At 37.0% G+C, this 24,675-nt stretch overlaps 1 protein-coding gene across 3 annotated transcripts in view; it reads left to right on the top strand.

Moving 5' to 3' along the window:
* Window positions 1–24,675, top strand: part of NR5A2 (nuclear receptor subfamily 5 group A member 2) — a 113,370-nt gene that overhangs the window by 61,442 nt on the left and 27,253 nt on the right. For all 3 annotated transcript variants that reach the window (XM_063298380.1, XM_063298381.1, XM_063298382.1), the window contains 2 exons: window positions 14,590–14,709; window positions 23,731–23,878. In XM_063298380.1, the coding sequence (XP_063154450.1) occupies window positions 14,590–14,709; window positions 23,731–23,878 (268 nt within the window). The remainder of the gene's footprint in view (window positions 1–14,589; window positions 14,710–23,730; window positions 23,879–24,675) is intronic.

The following is a 24,675-nucleotide window of genomic DNA, read 5'->3' as shown; positions in this document are numbered from 1 at the left end:
TATATTATTTATTTTGCATAATTGGCTCCTAAGCATGATCTGTGTACTTTTTACTAGCTTTATAGTATGGCAAGAGCCAGTCTGGGGTAATGGCTAAGGCCCCAGACTGGAAACCGGGAGACCATGAATTATAGTCTGGCCTTAGCCATAAAGCCAGCTGGATAACTTTGGGCCATTCAGTCTCTCGCAGCTCTAGGAAGAAGAAGGCAATTGGCAAACCACTTCTGGAAATCTGTAGGGACCAATCGAAGAGAATTCAGTATCTGTAGCTCAGGGCTGAAGATGTTGCCTAGTCGGGCAATGAAACATTTGCAAGAAAACAACCAAGCTCAGAGTACACCAAGGACTTCACAAACTGTAGGGACTTGTCCAGGCAGTCACCAGGAGTCAACATTGACTCAAAGGCACAAAAACAAAAAAGTAGAAGTAAATACCCAAGCCTTCTTCCAGTCACCCAGATATCTCATTCAGCCAGGATATTTCAGCAAGAATGCTTTTATTTATTCTCTTCTGAACTATAAAGACCTAAACACATTTTGTAAAATAACAACAACAACACTGAGAAACCACAAGAAATTGATTTTGACATCCAAGAAGTTGTATTGATAGAAGCATAGCTTATGCGTGGAAGCAGAAATGCATACAATATGCATGTGTGCTCCCTCAGATAACTTGGCGTCCTCTTTCCTTTCATCCTAATTGACTATTTCATCCATCCAAGAAGCAAAAAGCATGGGACTCCCTTTATTTTGAACAGGAAAGTGCTACATTTTTATTGTATTCTTATATTGTATTGTATATAAGTTTCATCTCACTTTCTTCCTTGGTTCAAAGAGACTTCATTACATTATGTTTGTATGTGGAAAGTGAGAGAGAAAGAGAGAGGGAGTACTGAAATCTGCATAATGGAATATCTAGTGCTTATTAAATGGATTTCTACAAAAGGGGGAGGGAGATAATTTTGATCAGGACAAATATTTTCCTTTTTTTAGTTACTAAACAAACTCCCCAGTACTAATTGATTTTCAGTCACTCACAGTATCATGCAACCTCTTGTGTGTGCTATATATGACTTTGCATTAAATTACTGGAAGTATATTCTAGAAGAATTAGATGTATGTAATTCCATTGGTGTCAAAGTCTATAATATTGGTTAATTTGGGCCATTTCCTCTTCAGTGCATCATCCAGCAATATAGCAACATCCAGGAATATAAACCCTATTTTTGTGACTCTTCTGGACTGTTCTATCAATGCAGTGATGGCTAGATGTGCAATGTAAGAAAAGGAGTTTTCCTTTTTGTTTTTCCACTAAAGCATTTCCCTTTCAGACCTAGCAGTAGCAATGCATCATTTTGTCTTCACATACTGGATTAAGACAGCACTCCCCAAACTGCACCTGCAACCATCTTCCACAACTTATTCTGATGGAGTATTTGGAATATAACCTTTATGTGTACTCAAATTCTAGACTCAAAACAAAGAAAGAGCATGACTAGCTTTACTACAATATACATTTTCTTTGGTTTGGTTTAAAATTTTTAAAAAGTACTTGAACATTTGTTTGGAGAGATGAAATGGCCTTTGAAAGAATGTAATGCTTAATTACTAAAAAAAGTTTAGTACTTTTCAGAATGGCACACACTGATTATTTATTTGTTCTATTAAAAATATTTCTACTGTGCTTCTCATTACAAAGAAACCAGAAGCAAGGAAAATTGTACCACTTCCAGGGATGTCACAGGAGCTAGACAATAGTGCCCTTGTCACTGAGGCAACCTTTTTACAAACTAGGGCTGTACAGTGCTTCAGCTTCAAAAGCCAAAAAGGTTCTTCAGAGTGCATGAGGGCCCTAATAATTGAAAATACAACAGATATGCTACTTCAAAAAGTACTAACATTTTGCCACTGCAATTTATTATGAAAGAACTGTAATTCATCCTCAGTAGGTGGGCTAGTTAGAAATGAAGAAATGTTGAAAAGTTTGGAATCGCTATTCCAAAAAAAAAGGTGCCATTTGTTTTGCACAATAAATCACTTTGTTTAGAAAGACTGTAAGGTTTTGGCTGTTTGTTTTCTAAAATATGTAGTGGAAAGCTTTACATATAATTTATCGAAACCTATTCCACTTGAAAAATTGCTGTGGAGAACAGTGAGAGAATTACATTGGCTACATTGAAAAACAGGAGAAAAGCATAAAATCAGAAGCATTTATAATATATTGTGATCTATTGCTAATTTTTGATACAGTATACCCAGAATATATTCACTACTGATATTTTTAATTTTACATTCATCTCTAACCTGTTTTTTGATACCCTTTAGTAGAATTCATTCTGTTCTAACCTGATGCTCTCCAGATGATTTGCAATTATCAGACAGCGTGGCCAGCAGCTAGAAATTCTGGGAGTTATTACATATCTGGAGGGTGGTGGGTTGGTGAAGGTTTTTCCATCTATTGTCCTCCTATTATTACTCCCTTTTTCTAAGCCAAGCCATTCTGGCTGAGGTTGATAGGCACAAAGAACAAGAGGCTAAGTTAAGAAAGCCTTACAGGGAAGGTTCACCATGAAGGGTTTTTCTTCAGGTGGAAGCATTATAGGTGAGAGAGCCATGGAGAATGTACATGCTACCAAGCACAGGCAATGCCCAGCATCACCTTAGAGGATGGCACTGGTGCAGCCTATCTCCCTGAAGGGCCTCCCTGATGCCATATTCTGAGGGACACTCTACAGCCCAGGAAACTGCCTTTGCTCTGAGGATTAATCAATGTTTGGTGTCAGTGGCAGCATAATCTGGTGGACAAAAGGCAGCAGCCACAACCTGCTGAAGAAATGAACCCCTAACTCATTTGCATCACAACAGAAGATCCCCTAGAGAAGAAGCCGTCAATACTATACATAGTTTCTAGCACGATGTCTTTTCTTAACTATTTGTCCTAGCATTATCCCATGAACTGGAGGCCGCACCAGCTTTGCAAATATGTCAAAAGATACATTACAAAGGCACTAATTTTGCACCTGACTTACTCTAGTACTCCAAAACTGCAAAAGGTGGGATTAAATGTTAGGCCTTACCCATTGAGAGGGCTCTAGGGGTTATAAAAGAGATACTGGTGGGCTGTGTTCAGCCCCAAAGCCATCTTTTTATACTGCTGTACTAGATGAATCACAATTAATTCATTTGCAAAGAAAACTAGTAAAGAAAAAGAGATATAAGCTACATTTCTTCTTAAAATGGTAGATATCATCATGTAGAAGGGTTTTGTTTTGTTTTGTGGGACAACATTCAAGTCTATGATCACTGTGAATGCTAAAACTCTCTTACTTGTATCATTCAGGTGCAAGTCCTACTGATTCTAAAAAATCTGTTTCACAAGAAATATTTAGCTAGAGCTATCAGATCTGGACTGTCAAAATCTGGATAATCACTAGATGGCTGCAAAGAGATGCAGAAAACTCTGCATTGCCATATCATGGTCATCTGGATTTTTGCAGCCTACATCTGGTTATCCTAATTGGAATTGCTGCCTAGGTAAGAGTAAACAACAACAACAGTAATAACAACAACAACAACAATAATAATAATAGGAACTCTAAATATCTAGCTCTTTTCAAGAATTTGGCAAAGCACTTTTTTAAACCAAACAGGACCTAAATAATCTGCAGTTTTCAGTGAAATTTTCCCTTTTAATTTTCTGCCTTTAAAAAAAAAAGAAGGAAAAGAAACTATTGAAATTATATTTATAATTCATCATAAGTAATGCAGAATGTTATACATGAATAATCTACATTCAATCTAGCAAGCAAAGCATAAACAAATCAAAAAGCCCACAAAAGTACAGTTTAAATGCCAATAACTACATTTGATGCTTTGCGTAATCCAAGTACCTGCTGATGGATGGATGGATGGATGGATAAGATACACACACAAACATACACACACACACATACATATATACAGACACACACACATTTAAAAATCATCTATGGTCTTGCATGAAATGCTAAGAACTTGTATTTGTCTATTCTTCAGCAGTCTGAACTTCTATTGAAAATCAGTATCACATAAAGAGGGAGAAGTGAGAGAGAAACAAGCTGTATTGGTAAAAGATTGTTTTACTCAGTGTTTCTCCAATCTTTTAGATGGATGTTAGTATTCATGTACAATCCATCAGCCTGGAAGCAAACCTCCATGTAGATAAGTTTTTCCCAACCTGACCTTTTTGATGGTCATGTATTACAATTCTTAGAATCCCCAAACTCTAACAGGATCGCTGTTAGAACATTTAGATGGATACTATGCCGCTTAACTATCTGGATCAAATGTTGGATGTTCTTCTCTGGCCAGGTTGACTTTAATGCCATAGTCCCATCTGTTGCTTGGATGATGGCTAGGATTATTTAGTAAACCTCTGGAGACTTCCAGGCTAGAGGTCCTGGCTCCCTTGGTACACAACCTAGCTAATGTTGCAGATTCCAATTTTCTTTGGGTTTTGTTCCGGCTGGAGCTAACTCTGGCATATAGGTCTTGGTCAGAGGGAATGACTCACATGGAGCTGGTAAATGAGTTCCTGGCCCCAAAGAAATGGTCAGTGACCCCCAAAAGAATATACATCAGATTGCTGAATGACATGCTTTGTTATAGACATGATTGGTGCACTGCAGCATAGGGTCCAGGTCAGCCAAATAAGAGACATCTCCCAGTGCCACTCTAACACTGTTTGATTCCGTTCTCTGTTGTTTTTCTACTGTTTTAGGCTTTTGAAATAATATTTCAAAGCATCGATTTCTGGTAGCCTAGTGACTGCAACAACAAGGCCTTCCGTGATTCATTGAAGGTGTCAGCTATCCATTTGGAATAAATTGCCTGAGTCCATTCAGAATGCTCTGACTACATTCAATATGTGCCCAATCATATTAGGAAATTTGAAGAGTAAGGCTCTGTCTTCTGGTATTTTCTTTCCCCTTTTTTAAAAATCACATAACTCTCTTGACATGTGGGAATTGGATTGATATGGATGATTGTTTTGCTTCCAATGGGCCAACCAGACTTTAGCAAACCTGCCAAATCATACATAATATGATTAAATAAGATCTTAGTGTTAATAACAGTTGAAGGGGAATCTCTATCAGCTGCACAGCACTGAGAGAGGGAAAAATAACTTTTCCCCTGGACAGTTTTCCAAATGCTATTTGCCCCAAAAGGGAAAATACACAGGAGCATCCAGATGCTTAAAATGGTTTACCCTACAAGGCAAAGCAGAACTTCAGAGGTGCATTATTAATTATGAAGATAATATAGGAAATGTTTTCCCTCTATATGTGTATTTTCTAGTGTTCCTTTGACTTTTTCACATGGGGCTAATATGCCCTATATTTATGCATAATCAATACATGCGAATGGTACTGATTTTATTAAAAATATTGATACCAATCCTTAGTACATCAGTCTGGGATAGTTTCAGAGTTTAACATTATCAGACAATGTTCTGAAGCAAGAAGTAGAGCCATTTTTTCTTTTCCAGTGTCTTCAGCCTCCTGAATTTTTTTGTTTTCCTGTGCTGCAGTGACCCTTGCTTGCTTGCTTGCTTGCTTGCTTGCTTGCATGCTTGCTTGCCAGAAAGTAAACACCACCAGGAGCTGCTGACTGCCACCATTATTGTTTTATCTACCCAAGCTGGATAAAAAGGGCTGCTAAGTTCTCTTGCCTTGAGCTAGAGAGACATAGGCAAAGAGTCCCTAGCTTTAGTATCTGCTCCAAACTGCCTTTCAACCTGCTTAGCATTAGCTCCAGTGACACAACCACACCCTTGTCTGTCTCTACTTATGGTTAGCAAGAATTGGTGGCCACAAAGGCTACAGTTGACTCCTCATCCTGGAGGAAAGGACCATCAGCACTGAGTTTTAAGAACATAAGAATATCTTCTGGATCAGGCCAAGAGCCTATCAAATACAGCTGGTGAACCAGATGCCTGTAGAAAGCATTTAAGAGGCACTGCTTTGAAACCAGAGATAGTAAACAGCTATCAAAACTAGCAGCCATTAACAGAGACTAATAGCCAATGATGTCTAGTAGATGCAGAAGGAGGAAGCCTCCAGAGATAACACAAATTTCTGGCTCCATCTCCCACCACAGTGAATTCATAGTCATAGTCAAAGTATATACTTTCATTGTATTACAAAGCACACTTCTATATAAAAATATGCTCTGCTGAAAAAACAAATCAAAGCGAATGCAAGTAGGTTGAAGTCCTCTTAACTTGACAACTTTGCTTATGCTTAGGGCAGAATATGGTTTCTTGACTTTTGAATGTTTGACTTGCTTCACCAGTACATAAGTAAATATCCAATCTGCCTGAACATTAGCCTGATAACTACTTCTATGACAAACCGAAAAATCTGTAGAAGAAAATCATCTCTGCTGTTACATATTTACTGTTATGTTCAGTAAAACATCCGGAGGGCATCATCTGCCTATCCCAGATCTACACTGATTGGGGGGCATATCTCTGCTTTTCAAAGCAACAAAATAGTTCACAGATGATACTGCAGCAGCAGTTGACAGTGACCTTCAGATTTAGAAATAGGTGGAGAACCCGGCAACATTTTAGAGACCGTCTCACACAAAAAAATATTAACGTGGATAAGATACGGTCCAGATATAAGTGATTTGACAAATAGTTGGCATGGACTTTGATGGAAGTAAGGAAAGGGCTTTGTACCAGGTACATAAAAATATAATACATCTAATTTTTTAAATTTTATTTAATTTTTGTTGCAACCAGTATGCCTTAGCTTCCTAGGGATCAAAGGACTGCACAGGATGCTAATACTTACCAGTTTTATTTGGCATTATAGTGAATGATGCTACAATGAATATTAAAGTCCTTCTTTGAATTCCCTTCAGTGTTCCTCTTTCTTACTTCCCTTCTATCAAAATTCTTGCTTTCTTCTGCTTCTCCTTTGCAAGACGGTCCAGAGGAGTGAACCCTGCTCATTTGTGGTTCCCATCCAGGTGCTCCCAAGGATAACCACAAAACCTTGCCTAGTATCATAGCCAATCTTGGCTGCTTCGAATCACTTCCCTCTCAAGGTTGCAGAAGCAGTGGCATTTTCTAAAAAAGAAACAGGTCACACGTTCCTAGAGAATAATCAGCTGAGGTAGGCTTAGAGCATTGCAGGAAAGAAAGCAATAGCTGTCTCGCTCCATATTGCGTAAGAGTCCAATCATAGTTCATGATTTATTAATTAGTGTCCAAGTCCACGTTGGAATGTACACTTACAAGGGGGTTTTCTCAATTGATAGGAAGCTAGTCAGGTTGCCAGATCTTTATTTGTTAGTTAATGAGATGTGTGTTCTGTGCTTACTCACACATTTAGTTCATGTAACTAGGTATTTAAAAGAATAGTGTCTTGTCTTCCTCTGTCCAAACCCATGAATTAGAACTACTGTTCATCAGTAAACAGCACTGGTGATGTGACATCTATCTAGCAATGTCTGCATTTCTTTGTTCACTCCCTGCCTCTTTTAATCAATTAATCTGCTGCTATAATCAACTCCAGATGTTTTCTCTCCCTACATTTCCCCAAAAAAGAAATCGATCATGTTGAGAAACTGGCCTACATTACAGGAATGTTATACAGTATGCTACTCTAACTTTCCCACCCACCGTTAAATGGGTATAACAACATCAGGCTATTTTGCTTTCTCCACCAGTTTTCTTTCTTTCTTTTTTTACATGCTTAGACATTTAGGATTTATTTATTTAGTCAGTGAAAGGGCTCTTTGTTTTCAACTCCCATCTTTGATGCTACTTTTAGATTTTGGATGTATCTATTACGGCTCAAATTGCAATACACTAAAATTCTGTGGGTATTAATATTTGTGTGGAGAAGGGAAATAATGTCTCCACCAGAGAAGATTTTTTAAAGAAAGGTTTGAAATAAACTAGGCAGTTGTGAAGTTTCTTCTCATATAGCAACTGGGGTATCAACTTGATTCCCTTTCCTTCTGACAATAATTATAACATTATTCATTGGATAAATACATTGAAAGAAAGAAGTAGAATAAATTCTTCATAATCTAGACAGATGGTATAAGTAACAGCCTAAACATTTTGTCTGATATGTGAATCCTACAGGGACTGAAAATCATTTTATTAGCATGAGAGAGAATGAAAATTATGGGATTACAGTTTATCATATGAGAATGTGGTTCCCTTCCAGATTTGTGGTTCCAGAATGTGGTTCCCTTTCATAGCCTAATGTCTTGGTCTCCTTTAACAAAAATTTGATTATCTCTTTTCAAAGGATTAATGGGGCAAAGGGAGGCACAGTGGGTAAGAGTATGTCCCTGAAAAGACAATATGGAAGCATTTGTTAATTACGTCCAGCGTAATCTTGTACAATTGAAAATATTTTTTTTAATATTTTAAATGTTTTTGTACCTAGGTATTTGGTTTGTTTAATTAATTAAAGTTCCATCTTTCTGCTAAAATAGTGCCCAAGCTACCTATCAGTAAAATAGAGATGAAATTATATATTGAAATTACAAAGTTCAGTAGATAAAAAATAATTGTATCAATGACAAAGAAATAATTATTTGTGAGATTTGACAGATTAATGATGCAGAATTAAAACTTTAAAATAATACGGCTTTTTGTATCCTAATATCTGTACAGTAGTCAAAGCCTGAGGGTTGGATACATAAAGACCTCAAAAAGGACGATTCTGACTGTGAAACATAGGTGGGAGTGTTTTAGAATTGGAACAATTCAAGTAAGTTCAGAACAACTTCATAACTCTTCTGAATGGGATGTTTCACGGTTAGAACATTGTCTTCAAAATTTGGGGGAGGGGCAAATTGCTGCCTGCTTCATAAAAACAATTTTTTAGCTTCATTTACAACTTTTTGCATTATTTATGATTTTTTAAATGCTTTTGTTGTTGATTGTATATGGCCATTCTTCAATAGGCACGTCATTGGAGAGCTAGTTTGGTCTAGTGGTTAAGGTGCTGGGGAATCTCTATCAGCTGCATAGCACTGGGAGAGGGAGAAATAACTTTTCCCCTGGACAGTTTTCCAAATGCTGCTATTTGCCCCAAAAAGGAAAATACACAGGACCATCCAGATGCTTAAAATGGTTTACCCTACAAGGCAAAGCAGAACTTCAGAGCTGTTGGAATCACGTTTTGCCCTTTAAATTGAGATTGCTGCACAGCACACAGTGTGTGTGCGCGCGGTGTGCACGGGCATTTTGTTGCAAGATATATTTTGGAATATACCGTAGATAGACAGCTCTGTTTATTCCTAGCCTGTCAACTATCAGTCTTAAACATAGTTATAATTTATCTTCAACCTTCAATAAAATAGCACAAAAAAGTGTTCTAAACTAAAACTGATAGGACATCTGGGGAAGAGATGCTGAGGACCTGGGATTCATCCTTTTTTGACAAGGCCTGGTTGCAGTCTTCTCTTCCAGATAACCATCGGCTTTGTTAAGACTGGCACGAGAAAGAGAGAGAAATGCAACATGACAGAATAAAACAAATGTTGTTTTTTGCAAAATATAGGTTCAACCTTGTTCTGTTATCTACATAGAAATGTGTTATCATTGTGATATTCATATAGTATGGGGGCAGACCAAGGTTGTTCCTGTGATAAACACAGGCTACACTTTGACTACACTTTGACTTATCATGTATCCATCTGCTATCTCTCACTCCTCTTTCCTTCATCCAACTGTATTGTCAAAGTGGGGTGTGACTGGTATGCAATGGTGGAGGGTAGAATAATGATAATAAATTGTCTGTGCTGGTGACTATACTAGATGCTGTTGAAAACTCATATGATCCCTTGACAGTTAGATTACATGGTACTGCCCAGCCCAGTATGATAATAAACAGTTCTTTTACTTAGGCTGAATGAAATAATTTTCAACATATAGACCAAAAACAAATTTTAGTCTCCTATGCCATCCCTGTAACTTCCAGAACAATTCACATTGGGCTGCTATGATATGGACTTTTGGCTTGCTTTCTTGCCCCCTAGAAGTAACAACCATAATATGAAGTCTTAGTATAGATGTATAGAAAGTGATGTTATAAAAAAAGTATGTTTTGTTGTTAGTACCTGGGAAAAGGTGGGGTATGCATCTGCCATTTTTTACTCAGATAGAAATCAAAGGAAAGCCTTCCATGCATTGTTTTTAAAATGTTCATGATTTAAATATTGGCACTACTAGGAATACCAGCAAAATCTAAGTAGATGCACATAGAAACAGCAAGTTACCAAGTTCCAAAGGGTATCATTGTGCAATCCTAGTTATTCATATTTGGTGATTCTATTTCGATTTCTCATAAACAATTCTACTGAGTGCAGAGCTACCATTTAAATAGATACTTGAGTTTCAGATCATATTTACTACTATGGTTGTTAGAACTGCTGCTATTGTTGCTGCTGCTGGCATTATTATTGTTGTTATTGTTATAGGTGTTGTCAAACTAATATTTTCAACAGTCTTCTCAAAGTAGCTTCAAATATAAACTATACAATTCAACATTAATACAACATGTCTGGAGAAAGATAAACCAGCTTTGACAAAGGGAGCTCTGATGTTCCTTGTTATTATGAGGTATTTTAAAAGAAATGAAAGTTTTTGAACTTTGCAGTGAATTTTCTCTCCAACTTACTAGAATTTGAAACAGTTTCCTTGCTGATTTATACCAAATGAAATTCCAAACTCATAATCTTAAATAGCTTTATTTATTAAAATATACGGTCACAGACCAAACACACAAAATGTTTTTTTGTTAAGTACATAACACAGATGTTTGTTTAGAAGCCTATTTGTGCCTGAGATATATGCACTTAGGAGATCAATCAAGCCCAGCAACTTTTAATTGTCATTGCTTTAGTACAAAATTTAACTACAATTCTTAAGACTTCCCAATCCTGTTCATTTAATAGGTAGTGCTTGCAAGAACTATCTAAAGACTTTGTAATAAAAGGGAGATTAACTCTATTGTCAAAGAGTGGTAGATAGGACAATTCAGAAACTATGTGCACTACTGTTTCAATTTCAGAATTTGAGCAAATGCATAAATGCTCATGAGAAGGAATACCATTGCACGTACCCAACAATACCATTAAGGGAGAAGCATTCAGATGTATCTGTGTGAAAGCCAGAACTAATAAATGATATAGATTTTTGGGAATAATGATGCAAGAGTGCATGAGCTCATTCTAGTGGGGAAGAAAAATGTTGGTTCTATTTCTTTGTAAAGGTAAAGGTAAAGATTTCCCTTGACATTAAGTCCAGTCGTGTCTGACTCTAGGGGGCAGTGCTCATCTCCGTTTCAAAGCCGAAGAGCCGGCGTTTGTCCGTAGACACTTCCGTGGTCATGTGGCCGGCATGACTAAATGGAACCCTGTTACCTGCCCGCCGAAGCGGTACCTATTAATCTACTCACATTTGCATGTTTTTGAACTGCTAGGTTGGCAGGAGCTGGGACTAGCAATGGGAGCTCACCCCGTCACGCAGATTCGAACTGCCGACCTTCCGATCGGCAAGCTCTTGCCTGAGCTCTCTCCTGGCTTCATTCAAGACCTGGATGAGCCCACAATGAGCCAGATTATCCATTATTTGTTTCTTCCAGGAAGACTGGTATCTGCTTATGAAAACTAGTAAGACTAGATTCAACACATACATCCCAAATTTGTTTAAGCCAATACTTTAGCCAGCAGAGTAGTAATCCAACCTCAAGTTGAAAAGCAGCCGAGTTCAAGCTGGAAAATTGCATTAGCTGCAGCACAGGGAACTCGAAGTAGAGATCTGAAGAATTTAGACTGAACAGCTTCCAACATACAAATATCCTTGTAGGCATAACATTGCACACTATACAGCAAGAACCTTGGCACCTTAGCTTTAAAAAACTTAATTGCTGTGGTCACATAATTATTGCCCCTACAATTGATTGGATGGTTCAGGAAAGTATTCTAGCAGTGGAAGAAGCTGGCTTCAGATCACATTTTTCCATCACTGACCAATGTATCACTTTGTACCACCTCTCTGCAAAGTATACTAACTCTTCTGGAGGTGCCCTTTATGCTGTTTTTATAGATCTGAAAGCTGCATTTGATTTAATCCCTCATGAGAGGCTGTGGCAAAAGCTGGCAGCTTCCTCTATTGATTGCCACCTCCTACAATTAATTATGATGTTGCATGAAGGTGTTACAAGGCTGTCCAATGCTTAAATAGTGGAGAATTGACTGATTCTATTCTTAATTTTAGAATGAGTTTACTGTTATGGTAACACTACCATTCATAAAACTGTACTTAAAGCTATCGGATGATGCTTCTGTGCTCCACAAAAACATAAAAGATACACATTCCACCAGAATAAATATGTATATTAAGGTATCAACAGGAATATTTATAATGGATGTTCTATATATCGGGGGAAAAAAGTTTTATTCTTAATTTTTAATAAATCCTCTGGGAAAAGGGTTCTGTGATACTGTGAATCTCTAAAATGGTAATAGATTTATGGGACCCTTCTCTGAAAATAAATACATACATACAGATTGAGAGAGAGAGAGAGAGAGAGAGAGAGAGAGAATATTACAACTTTGTGATATAAACATGGATTAAAGTATTGAACTTCACTAATATGTAATTTTGGACAAAGTGACTAATACTTATTTATTAATCTGTTTAATCTCTGTACAAGCTGTTCATTTGTACAAAACACTGTGCTGCTTACAAGGGTTAAGACTAATGATATAAACCATTTAAAACAACAATAAAGATGGCCATGCCATTTTTAATCAATACATTTAATCATTTTGGAAAATAGATATGTGATTACAAAACACATTATAAAATAACATTTTATAGTATAAATTTAAAAAATACAATGTTGGTGGTGTCTGCAGAATTTTTGTGTCTCTACTAAGAAAAGGAAGCAGTTGGAAAACTGTTTTGTAAGCTTAATAAAGCTCAGACCTCCAAGTTCAAGCTCAACTGCAATACCTAAGATGAAATATTTAAAAAAATATGGACTTCCTCCCATTTATGGTTGCCAGAGTTTGATAATCTCTGCTCTAGATTGCATTTAAATCACTTTCCTTGATCCCAAGAATCTCTGCAATTTTCCTAATTATGAGGAAATTGCATTCTTGATATCAGCCTTCCCCGGTGTGGTACCTTCCAAAGCAGCTGGAATACAGCTCTCACAATCCAACAGCTGGTGGGGACAGTGGATGTAATTTTACATGTCTGACAATACCATGTTACTTTATAGCAACCCTGTTTTTATGTTACTTATGTTTTATTTGTCTATTCACTTTGTTCTATTATTTCATTGGTTGCAGCAAGTCAAACTCATTCGTAAAATGCAAAGTAGTAATTTCACTTTTAATGTTCATATCAAAATTTTCACATAGGGTTACACATTCCTCAAGTTCTCATTTTTCATAATAGAAAAGAGTTTACAAAACTATGAAATACTGCTAATTAGATAGATCATCTCCTGAACCACAAATTATGTTACATATAAACATAGAACAACAGTTATTTAGTTGTGTCCATCCTTTTTCCGAAACTAATACTTAATTGACACAACTTGCTTACATTTTGCATGCATGCAAGAGATGCTCGTCCACCATCTGGAATAACTGATTCTCCAAATGGAGTCCAATTTGTCCCTTCTGTTTTAAAATGTTATTGGTTATCAAAGGCTGTTTCTTTTTCGGAATAGTCTTTGATTTGTGACATAAAAAGCTGAAGTTTGTAATGATAAATGCTGGAAGTTTATTAATACTATTTTATGCTGATCTTTTAAGATATTAATTTACATTGCTTTAATTCTGTCTTTCAATGCTGTTTCTACAGCATGTATTTTATTTCTGTTTTATGCTGTGTATCTCTGGAATTGAATCATTTTTGTGGTTTTCATTATTGATCTTATTAGCCACCTTAAACTAATTCTAAAATAGATTTTTTTTTCCGATGAAAGAAGATAATTCCTTCTCTTTCTTTGGGTGTCAGTGTCATTCCTTCCATAGGTACATCCTTACACAAGAGAGACTAAGCAGACTCAATTGAATGCCAAAGTTTGCACAGTAGGGAAAAAATACAGAAATAACCCACTGAAGATTGGTAAAATTCCAGGAGGATGTAGACTGGAAATATGAACTCTCATCAAAACTTAATATCCATTCATCTCATGATGCTGCAACAGAACTCTGTATCTACTCAGAGAAAAAGACGTATTAAGTTCAATAGGACTTTTCCCAATTGGGAAAATGATTTCAGCTTTAAAGGCTTACAACAACATGAGTGTCTTTTTCTAGAGGAGAAATGCTTTTGCAGAATGGACAGTTGCAGTACAACTTACTAATAAACTTACAAAAAACTTACAGTTGCAAAATATTACAGCAGCAGTGTGAAAGAATTTATGAGAAAGTATCTCCCAATTTTTTTTAATGTTTAAATGGTGGCTGAATTGCATGATTTAAAAAAAAAAAGTCAAAGAGAACAACAACAATAACTCCAAGGTATCCTTTTGTTTGTTTTGGTACATAGGTTGATGACCAAATGAAGCTGCTTCAGAACTGCTGGAGTGAACTCTTAATTCTAGATCATATTTATCGGCAAGTGGTACATGGGAAAGAAGGCTCCATCCTTCTAGTCACTGGGCAACAAGTGAGTTTGCACAGTAAAATCACTGAGTTTTTATATTAATTATCTTGCAAATAATCAGATTTTAAATAGATCAGAAGCACTCCTGGGTGACACTGAAAGCATTTTCCATTGAATTAAGATATAGGCTCCAGCAGAGTATAAATAAAATGAAAAGCGTTGTCTGTGCCGAGCCCAGCAATAAAGTTATACATAAAAATAAATAAAAACATAATTTATATTTTTTATTTTTAAAATATACAGTATTCATACGGTAGATACAGAGGATGAAAGCAGTAGCAAATGCCAGGAGTTAGAAGAAACAACAGTGAAATAAATGGTCATTTTCCCTTTATTTCTATGGATTTATGTCAAGTAAATCATAGATCAGGCTAGCCCTTTGCTAATTGTACATCTTTTATACAAACAACTAGTTTAGTTGACTTTAAAGCAGATAATATGCTCTCCTAAGAAAACAATATTCAGTGCAGAGAAGACTTGACTAGATCATTTGTGATAATAAGTATTGGAGGAAAACCTGAAACTGTTTAACTTATATAACTTACAGCACAGGAATCTTTATATTTTCTTCAAGATTTGGTATGTGCACACTCTACAAATATAGAATTTTGAACTGCATACAGAGTTCAGTTCAGATAAATTACAGGCAAAAATGTCTAAAGCATTAGAGAGCAAAAACACACTGAAAACCAAACAGGCAGCGCTGACACATATCTTACAATTAGAGATGAGACTGAGCAGAATGTCCAGTTGTCGGAATAAAGCTGTCAGCACCACGGACGGCTCTTTCCTCTTCCCCACGGGCTATCAAAAGCCTGGATAAATTAGGAGAAGTTAAACGCATTTACGCATCTGTTCAGTGTGCACAACTCAGATAGGTAAGATAATTCATATAGCACCCACAGAATTTGTGTTTACTTACCCAATCATTTTAAACGTGGAGTGCAATCCAATCTACATTATTCTACTCTGTTCTATTGTACTACTGTCTGAAGCATTGCAGTCCTGCAACTGAAGCGCAGTCCAGTGACCGAAGAATGGGACAAAGTTAGGATATTTGTGTTATTGGAAATTGAGGGCTTGTATGAGTATGAGAGGGAAAGGCAGGTCAAATTAGGGAATCAGAAACCGCTTTAAAAGTGAAAACAAATGCCCTATAGGATCCATTTCTTCAAGAAGTTCTCTTGCACCGTCCTGAATAAAATGAATGCAGCCTGTTCCAGAGCACTACAGCTTGATAGGTTGTCACAAGAGAACATCCTTGTGTCGTGGCCATACTCATAATTTTCAAGTAAAATAAATGAGAGTGACAAGGCAAATTAAATCAAAACCTTACCCTTTGAACATTTATTTCAGCTCTAATGGAAAAGAATGTACAGTGTCATGGGAAGGCAGAGTGCATTTTGTGCATTTTATTTCTGATTCAAAGTGAAACCAAATGATGGTCCACTGGCATTTAAGTAGCTGAAACCTAAACTGCCTCAATTTAAATACATATGAGGAAACAGTTGCTTGTTTTGACTGCAATCCACATTATTCAATTGCTCTCCAAAATTTACATAGAGAGTCTTAGCCCTAATTTAAACCATGTAGGTCATTCGTTTGCATTTATATGGATTGTTGTATGCGCTATACATTAGGTAAAGAGACATACATTATATATGAAGCAGGTGAGTTCCACCCTTTGATCACAGCTTCATTAACTACGGCCATGGTCAAAATTAAGCTGTTTAAAAACCCATTGATGTCAATAAACAATATGCTTCAGTGCCCCCCTGAAAATGTGGGCCCTTTTTGCAGGGGGGAAGGGGACTTAAGAGGCAAAATAGGTCCTTTGAGCCTTGAAAAGCTTAAGGCACCATTTCACCCATTAAAACTCATGAAGCCCCCTCCAAAAATGGGATCTAATCCTGTTCGGTTTTGTAGTGCAACCCTCAATATGGCATGCAAAGCAGGCTATGGTCCTCAAGACATGTTGGAATCATGTGCCTCAAATTCCTAACCAGTCCTGTCTGGGAACTCTGGGTGATGTAGTCCCAACACAGCTAGAATGCATGAAGCCAAAAAAGACTGCCCCAGGGATTGTGTCATATGGCACAATTTTCCAAGAGTTCCAACTTGTTTTATTCAAAGCCCTGCCAGGTATTTTCACAAATCACTTTCAAAGCCATTAATAAAGGAGCACAGATTGCTACAACATATTAAACGTTTAGTCACATTTAAATAATAGGCACAAGCACTGACTGTAAACTTGAGGAATCTTTAGAAATGTTTGTTTCTTTTATTCCTAGGCAAAGATAGAGTCCCCAGCTAAATCAAAATCATGTCTAGATTGGACTAGCTTCACTTTTGGCCCTGCCTTGTCAAGCTATTTTCAACCCAACATCACATATGTTTCCGATGGCATTCATCACAGTAACCTTGAAGGCTGTGCAGATTTCATTTTCAATTTTAGTCATCATATAATCTCTTTCATAAACTTAAAATTTAATTATAAATACAAATGGAAAGAGGGATGGGAATGGAAGAGGAAATAAGCAAATTTAATATACTAATTCTGACATTAAGAATTATGACCCTTCAGGTGTTCCTTGAAATTAAATTTTGCATTCCCCTACCCCACCCCATCTCATATTAAATTAGGGACAGGCAACATTTATGCAGTGACATATTGATTTTTTTAAAATCTTTGTGGGGTAGACTAAAAAACACATAGGATTAGTGGTTGTGACATGGTGTTTTTACCAGATGGGCAGGACCAAAATGATTAAAGGCCCATTCTTCGTTTTGTTTCTTGCATTTCAGAGTTTTAATAAGAATAGCTGTTTTGTTATACCTTTAAAGATAGGTTTGACAGTGCAATCTTGAGAATCTTCTGTGTACTGAAGAACAGGGACTGGGGTCTACCCATGGACCATGATCCCTTGTTACCACTCCTGCAATAAATGCTGCCCATCTGCAGTTATCATTTTTGAAATTTAAAAGAATTGTGAAATGAACAGTACTGTAAGGTTTCTCCACTCATATTGGAGCCAGCTTTCAATTTTCATGGGCCCTTCAAAGAACTTTCCCCAAATTGCAGAGCATGATGCTAGCGCACTTGTCAGAACTGCAAACTTCTATTAGCTTTTTCCTATTACCAGCTATGGCCATCCCACATAGGTAGGATCAGCAGATGCCACATTTACTACATTGTTGCTATTCTTATTACCCTGAGAGATATCCCAGCTCAACTCATTTTGTTTTCATCCAGTATTATTTCTCTAACAAAATTCTGTAGTGTGCAGAAATCTGGGAATAAAAATCCTTCCTCTTTAGAAATGCCTAGCATTCCTCTAACATAACAATTGGATATTCCAAGATCATTTGAGCACAGAAGACAAAATCACACACACAGAATCCCATCTTCAAAGAATAGATTAAAAAATTTCCCACATCTCACCTTTTCTTTACACCATCCTGGGTTGTTGGAAGATATACTATATGCTCTACTGTGCATTACACCAGGTCTTAACACTTACTTTCTTCCTGGGCAGATCTGCAAGCAAATGCATACATGAATGGTGCCTTTAGTTAAACTGGGTGGTAAATTGGCTCATATGCCATTGTGAGTGTGTAAACACTTTTTCTTCTTGCTAAGTGGCAACTACTGACATTGTGTTGGTACAGCAGCCTCCATAACCCTTGCCAGTGTCTACAGCTTGGGCTTATGGCCATAAATCTCTTCAGACCTTAATGCATGTGGTATGTTTGGTATGTCCTCCCTCTGGGGGGAGATGGGCAGTGGCAAAATCTGATGAATAAATAAATAAAATCCTTGATCTGTTGATTAACTATAGTAAGATAGATCTTAGCCTTGTCCCATGTAAAAGATGCAGAGCTTTGCTTCACAGCATGACTTAATTCAACCTTTGTTACAACTGAAACTGGTATTTTCAAGAACAAAGCTCCTTAGTTATACAGCCTTTGAACAAATGGCCCCCCAAGAGAGGGGTGATTTCTACCTTTTCTGGAATAGCTTATTTCTTACTACTGTCCTAACAGCCAGGAAACACACTGAGACAAGGAACTGGTCTCTAATGTTTATTGCTAGTACATAACAGGAATCCTAACAAACTGAAGAAGCGTGGGAAAACCCAGACATATAAACCCCAAAGGTTAAGGCGGTCCCGATCTGTGTCTCTTTGAATGGCTGACCAATTCCTCAGTGCTACGCATGTGCTTGACAGTCTGGATGGGAGCCCCCTGCTCGCCATCCTTACTCATGACAACTACCCTTGCACCCCATTTCACAATACTAATACACTCTAGGCGTGCAAGGTTTATCTCTGTCATATAATTTGGTGCACGTAGATCTGATCACCAACCCTCACATGCATGCCATTTTTGAATAGGCACCAACACTGTAAATTTCCCCCCAATATAACATGCATACCAACAAATGTTCACGCAGTGCTGACCATGCACTTCACTGCTAGCAGCTTTCGAAATGATGATGAACTGCTCATACTGTTTGTTTCAGCTGTTGAGCCCATAACTGAGCAGATAACAACAACAGGCACCCCTCCAAGCCCAGTTTCACAGGATTGCCGTCTCTAAATCTAGCCCTAGCACCTGGCAAGAATTATCATAGGCATTCTTTACAACGGCAATCTTTAACCTGCTTAGAGAGCAGGTCTGATTTGCAGGATGCAACCCACTGTGCCTGATACAAAGTGCTGTCCAGAACTCAGGGATTTCTGCCCTCAGCAAAAATAGGTTTATCAAGTTTTCTTATGTGGCTGGTGAGATGCGTTTTGCTTGATGGGCCACACCTTGACCAAACTGACACTATAGACCAAAACTCCTTTGCATAACTAATTTTAATGGCTGACCCATTTAATGAATGACCCAGATTCAGATCTGCCCTCAATCATGGAAGTTCACTAGATAACTTTGCATTAGTCACTTCTCCTCAGCCTCCTCAGGTGCTGTTGCGCAGTTGAAATGAAGAAAGTTCTCTGAGAAAAGGAGAGATTTAAAATCATTAAATAAATAAAAGCAGGAACCATGGATACATCCACCTGGTTATGTATAAACAAAGGAAACTTACATACAGATTAGCAATTTTGTGCCAACCTCCATTTCATGAGATGGAATATGAGTGTACACAGTCATCTGGATAAATAAAATTGGGGCTAGTTTTTTAAAAATTTCTCTCTTAATGTAACCACAGTCCATAAACATACTAGATGTTTTATATCACTTTGAAGAGTTATCAATTTTACTATTTGCATATTAGAACTAATTAGCAACCTCTCTAACATCATCCAGAGGGAGAGATCTGCACAGAACTTAATTCATTATCTTCTGTTATTGGCACATCATGTTAAAATGACAGGCATTGTATATTGTACAAGTCATCAAAATTTTAATTAATTTAATGAAAGCTGATTTCATTCTGCCTGCTGTCTCTGTGTAGGATGAACCCCTGTATAGACTGAACTCTTTTTTATTCAGAATGTTTGAAAACATTCTTTGTCCCCCAAAACTACTTGCTGGAAACATTTTTGTAAATTAAAATATAGGTTTTTTTTAAAAAAACTTTCTTGAAAAAAATATATTTTCATATAATTTAAATAATCTGCATAATGTATTCTTGGTAATGCAGATTTGTCTTTATGAAGTGCTAAATTAATTTCACTGATCAATATAATCTTCTGAATTGAAAGGGGGAAAGTCTCCAAGCTGCTTTTGGATAAGAAAACTGCAGTCTTGAAAGTGAACAAAGAAATGCATTAAGCAACCAAACAGATGGAATTACTTGTGAAATAAAGCTTATTCCAAGCCCAGATATTGGTCAAAGTGTTAAGAAGCTGATTATTTTATAAACATGCAACCATAAGAAACTGAATCACAGATAAAAACAATGAAATAAGCACAAATATGTATTTGTCTCAAAGTGGTTCTTATTTTTTATTAATAAAAACTTATTATATGGATATATAGTGATATATAGATTGATTCAAGAAATAATTAAATAAATTACTGCTTTCTCGTTAACTACATGGACCATTAATTTTAACTTCCAATTCCCACTTCTGTTTATTCTAAAAAAGGGAAATAATTTTCTATCAACATATCAGTGTAATCATTATCTTCCTTCAATTAAACTATTACAATTACAAGCCCACTTCTGCTGCCCATAGCATCTTTATAAACCCTTCCTTTGTGATGGGATTTGGGAAGGGGTAAAATAGCTGAACTTTGTAATTATCTGTTCCTTGCCAATCTGATTCATACTCCTTTAGCTTTTCTTAGTACATCCTAACAGCTGGGAGTTACTATCTAATAAAATGAGTGCATCCGATAAGATAATAAGTGTACTAAGTTGAATGTAGTAAGATCAGTGCAGCTTTTCCAGACAGTGACAGCCCAGATATATTGTACTGCAACTCCTATAATTCCCAACTATTTTCAGTATTGCATTTCCCCTCTGAGGTTGTCATTCCTCTTGGATCTCAAAGGGAAAAATCTGAACTATCCTATAGCTTCTAGAATATTGTCCCTGAGGTCCAAGAACAGCAGTCCAAATTTCTTTTTCTGTTAATGGCAATATTATAATACACAAATTATGATGATAACATCTCACAGATGTTGCTCTATAAGGAATCGTTCAATGAGCTCAGTCAAGGGTAAGTCTTAAATATATGAGTAAAATCCCTCTCTGGATCAGATTCAACATCAGGATTCACCCTGCATTTCCCCCCATGATTTCCAGTCATATATTCTGAGCTAAATATTAGCTCCAAAGGATTTGTTTCTTTCATAGACAAACAGGCCATTGACTAGGCAGCAGAGATAATATTCCCTTTAACAAGAACACTCCCCCCATCCCCATTCCAGGAGACATTAACTGAGGCTTTTCATGCACCGTTGAGTTTATATAAACTGATTGACACCTTTGGGGGTCATCTTTCCACTGAGTCATAATTTTGCTCACTCGTGAAAAAGGTTTTCTTGGCTCTCTGTATTCTCTAGCTAAAGCTGAAAATTCAACTCATCATATTTACACAATAAAAAAAATCCATTCTGCCTTGTTTTTAATTGCAAATCTGACTCAAGGGACCAATTCTCCTGCTTAGGAGGCATCCCTGTGCCTTCTACTAGGGAACCAAGTGCAGTCAATTATGGTAATGAAATGTCAATAAATATAAAAATTTAATACAGTCGGCTCTGGCTGAGTGGCAGATGAAGACTTGCCTCCCAGACAAATTTGCTGGTTCTGCAAATATTAAATGCATCTGAAAGAGGAGTTAGTGCCTAAGAGCCCACCAGTAGCAGCGGGCAAAAGAATCTATCTGTTGGGATTTCCCACTACATTATCATTGGAAGAGTACAGCTCCAGTAGTATTCATGAGATTCATTGGAACATCTTGATGTATTATTAGAAAGAGAAGGTGATATTTTCTCTTTTATAAAAGAAAATACAATTGGTTACCTTATCAAGGGACAACCCCTTTCTAGGACACTTTCCCAACAAATTGCAGGGAGGAAGTTGGCAGCATATAACATGTCTTTGCAGCAATCCTACTTTTGCTAGTTACAGCCCACAGGGTGTTAAATGGCCATAGTATTTAGGATCATTTGTTTACGTTGGAAGTGTAGCTGTGAATCTTTATATATTCACATGTAATTTCAAACTATTCATGAGCAAGAACTGGGGAGCAGAAAGGCATCTTGAGATAAACTTAACTTTAAACACTGAGTTTGTCTCCATTCTTAACCTAAATGTGATTCCTTATTTTAGTTTTCTAACTAGTAAAAAAAAAAAAGACCATACTTACTTTCTATTGTCTTAAGATAAGTCAGATGATCACATTGAAGCCAAGTAGATTTAAACAGTAGCTTTAAGAACTGTCATGAAGATAATTTAAACAGAGTATTCAAATAAACCTATCTCCTGTTAATGTACAATTACTTCTTATTTCTGGAAGTTGAAATCCAGCACATTTGTTACTCATTAAGTTGCAGAAGGTTGGTTTAAATAAGTCATTCTGCAATAAAATGTTGTAGCTCAAAATATTCCTGTTCACTGTCCAGTCATTCAGCTATGCATTCCTCTTAAACAACTCAATTCCATCTGTCCCTGTACCTCCCTGCTGATTTTTACAATTATCTACTTCTTTAATGTTTTTTTTTCTCTATTGATTTTTAATATTTGTTCAAGCCTTAGGATTCTCCCTACTTTGTCCATATTTTACTTTTGTGTTGGGGTGATATAATCTGGCTACACAAGCAATAATATTCATGTCAGAATTTTACAAATAGAGGATGTTATCACAGAATGGTCCATACAAACAAAACAATAAATTAACAGATGAAAAGTTCAGATAAAAAAAGAACTATATGACAGTAAGAGGCATGTGTATGTGTGTACAGTATGTTTATCTAGAAAGGTCAAGATTTTACTTCAGCCTGCCTCTGGAGAACAGAAAGATGAGATAAGGTAAGAGGAGATAAGTGTTTAACTCCTTTTATCCTAACAATAACCTCAGGGATAGGCAAAACAAGGCAGGGGTGTTATCTAGCCAATTTGATCCGTTTTCTGAGAATTGATGGTTAAATTTTGGGGCACCATAGATCAGCAAAGCCAAAAAAGTATTATTTTTCCTGCTTAGAAAGACAACTTAGGCTGTGTCTAATGGGTTGCTGCCTAAGTTAGATAACATCTCTGGGACAAAATACTGAGTGTGTGATGATGATTTTCATCAGAGATTGAAGGGTGTGGTTCCAAGTTCTCCAGGCCAGGAACAGGTCAGGACTGAAAACTGCATGAACAGATTTATTTGTTGGTTTGTTTGTTTGTTGCATTTATCTAGCAAAAACTCTATGAAAATGGCCCACTTTTTCCTCCTCCTCCTCCTCCTCTCTCAGCACTTCAGAATCCCAGATGTGGTAAAATGAATCCATTTAACAAATGTATGAATGAAAACAATATGCCTGGTCAAGTACAGCCAACAAAATTCTGATACCCTTTTACAGGTGGATTATTCCATAATTGCATCTCAAGCAGGCGCCACCCTCAACAGCCTCATGAGCCATGCACAGGAGCTGGTAGCTAAACTACGATCTCTGCAGTTTGATCTTCGAGAATTTGTGTGTCTCAAATTTTTGGTGCTGTTCAGTTTAGGTATGTACCCTTATTACTTAATCTTTACCTAAATGAAAATAGATCGACTTTACTCTTCTGTTTAATCCTTTCCCAACTGTGTAAGCAGGTTCTTTTTATTCTTTCCAGCCGAGCAGAATGTTAGAAAGGAATTATGTAAAGGAGCTCAGAACTCTGTCAATCTCTCTCTCTCTCTCTCTCCATCAGCAAGATTACTCTCTGAAAATTGAACAGAACAGGACCGTATCTTTTTCCTTCAGAGATATATTATCTCTCAGTGGCAGTATGAGTCAATATATTATGACGTTTTCTATTGTGCAACAGAATGAGGTGAGAATAGAAAGCAAACACCTAAAGAGAGAGGTCTAGTTCATTTCTTTTCTGACTGCTGATGTTCTATTTTATGGGGTTTTATGGGAGAGCATAAAACGTGACACTCAAAGCTCATCCACAGATCTTCCTAACTGCAGCCAGAAAATACCTAACATTAAAAATGTTTTTAAGGACATGGCCTAATGACATGGCTTTCAACTCATTCTTAGTCCATAGCTGAAACTAACTCCAAATTTATTGGGTCTGATGTTAGAGTTATCTTTCCCATTTTCTCTCAACCAAAGATTTGCTGTATGCATGATTTGTGCACCTCAGCAACAACTGTGTTGATGGTGCAGCAGGGGCTGGGGTCTGCCCAGCTCCTATTGGCTATGTCTGGCTACTTCAGACACACCCCTCCTCTCTAACCCCTGGTGGCTTCCCTGCATGACTGTTTTGGTTTGAGCATCATGAGTTATCAGGACCAGGCATCTGATGCAAAGTAT

The sequence above is a fragment of the Candoia aspera genome, chromosome 3 (genome assembly GCF_035149785.1).
Source record: "Candoia aspera isolate rCanAsp1 chromosome 3, rCanAsp1.hap2, whole genome shotgun sequence".
In the NCBI taxonomy this organism is placed as follows: Eukaryota; Metazoa; Chordata; class Lepidosauria; order Squamata; family Boidae; genus Candoia; species Candoia aspera.
Note: the sequence above shows the minus strand (reverse complement) of the source record. Positions and strands in the feature narration are given on the sequence as shown.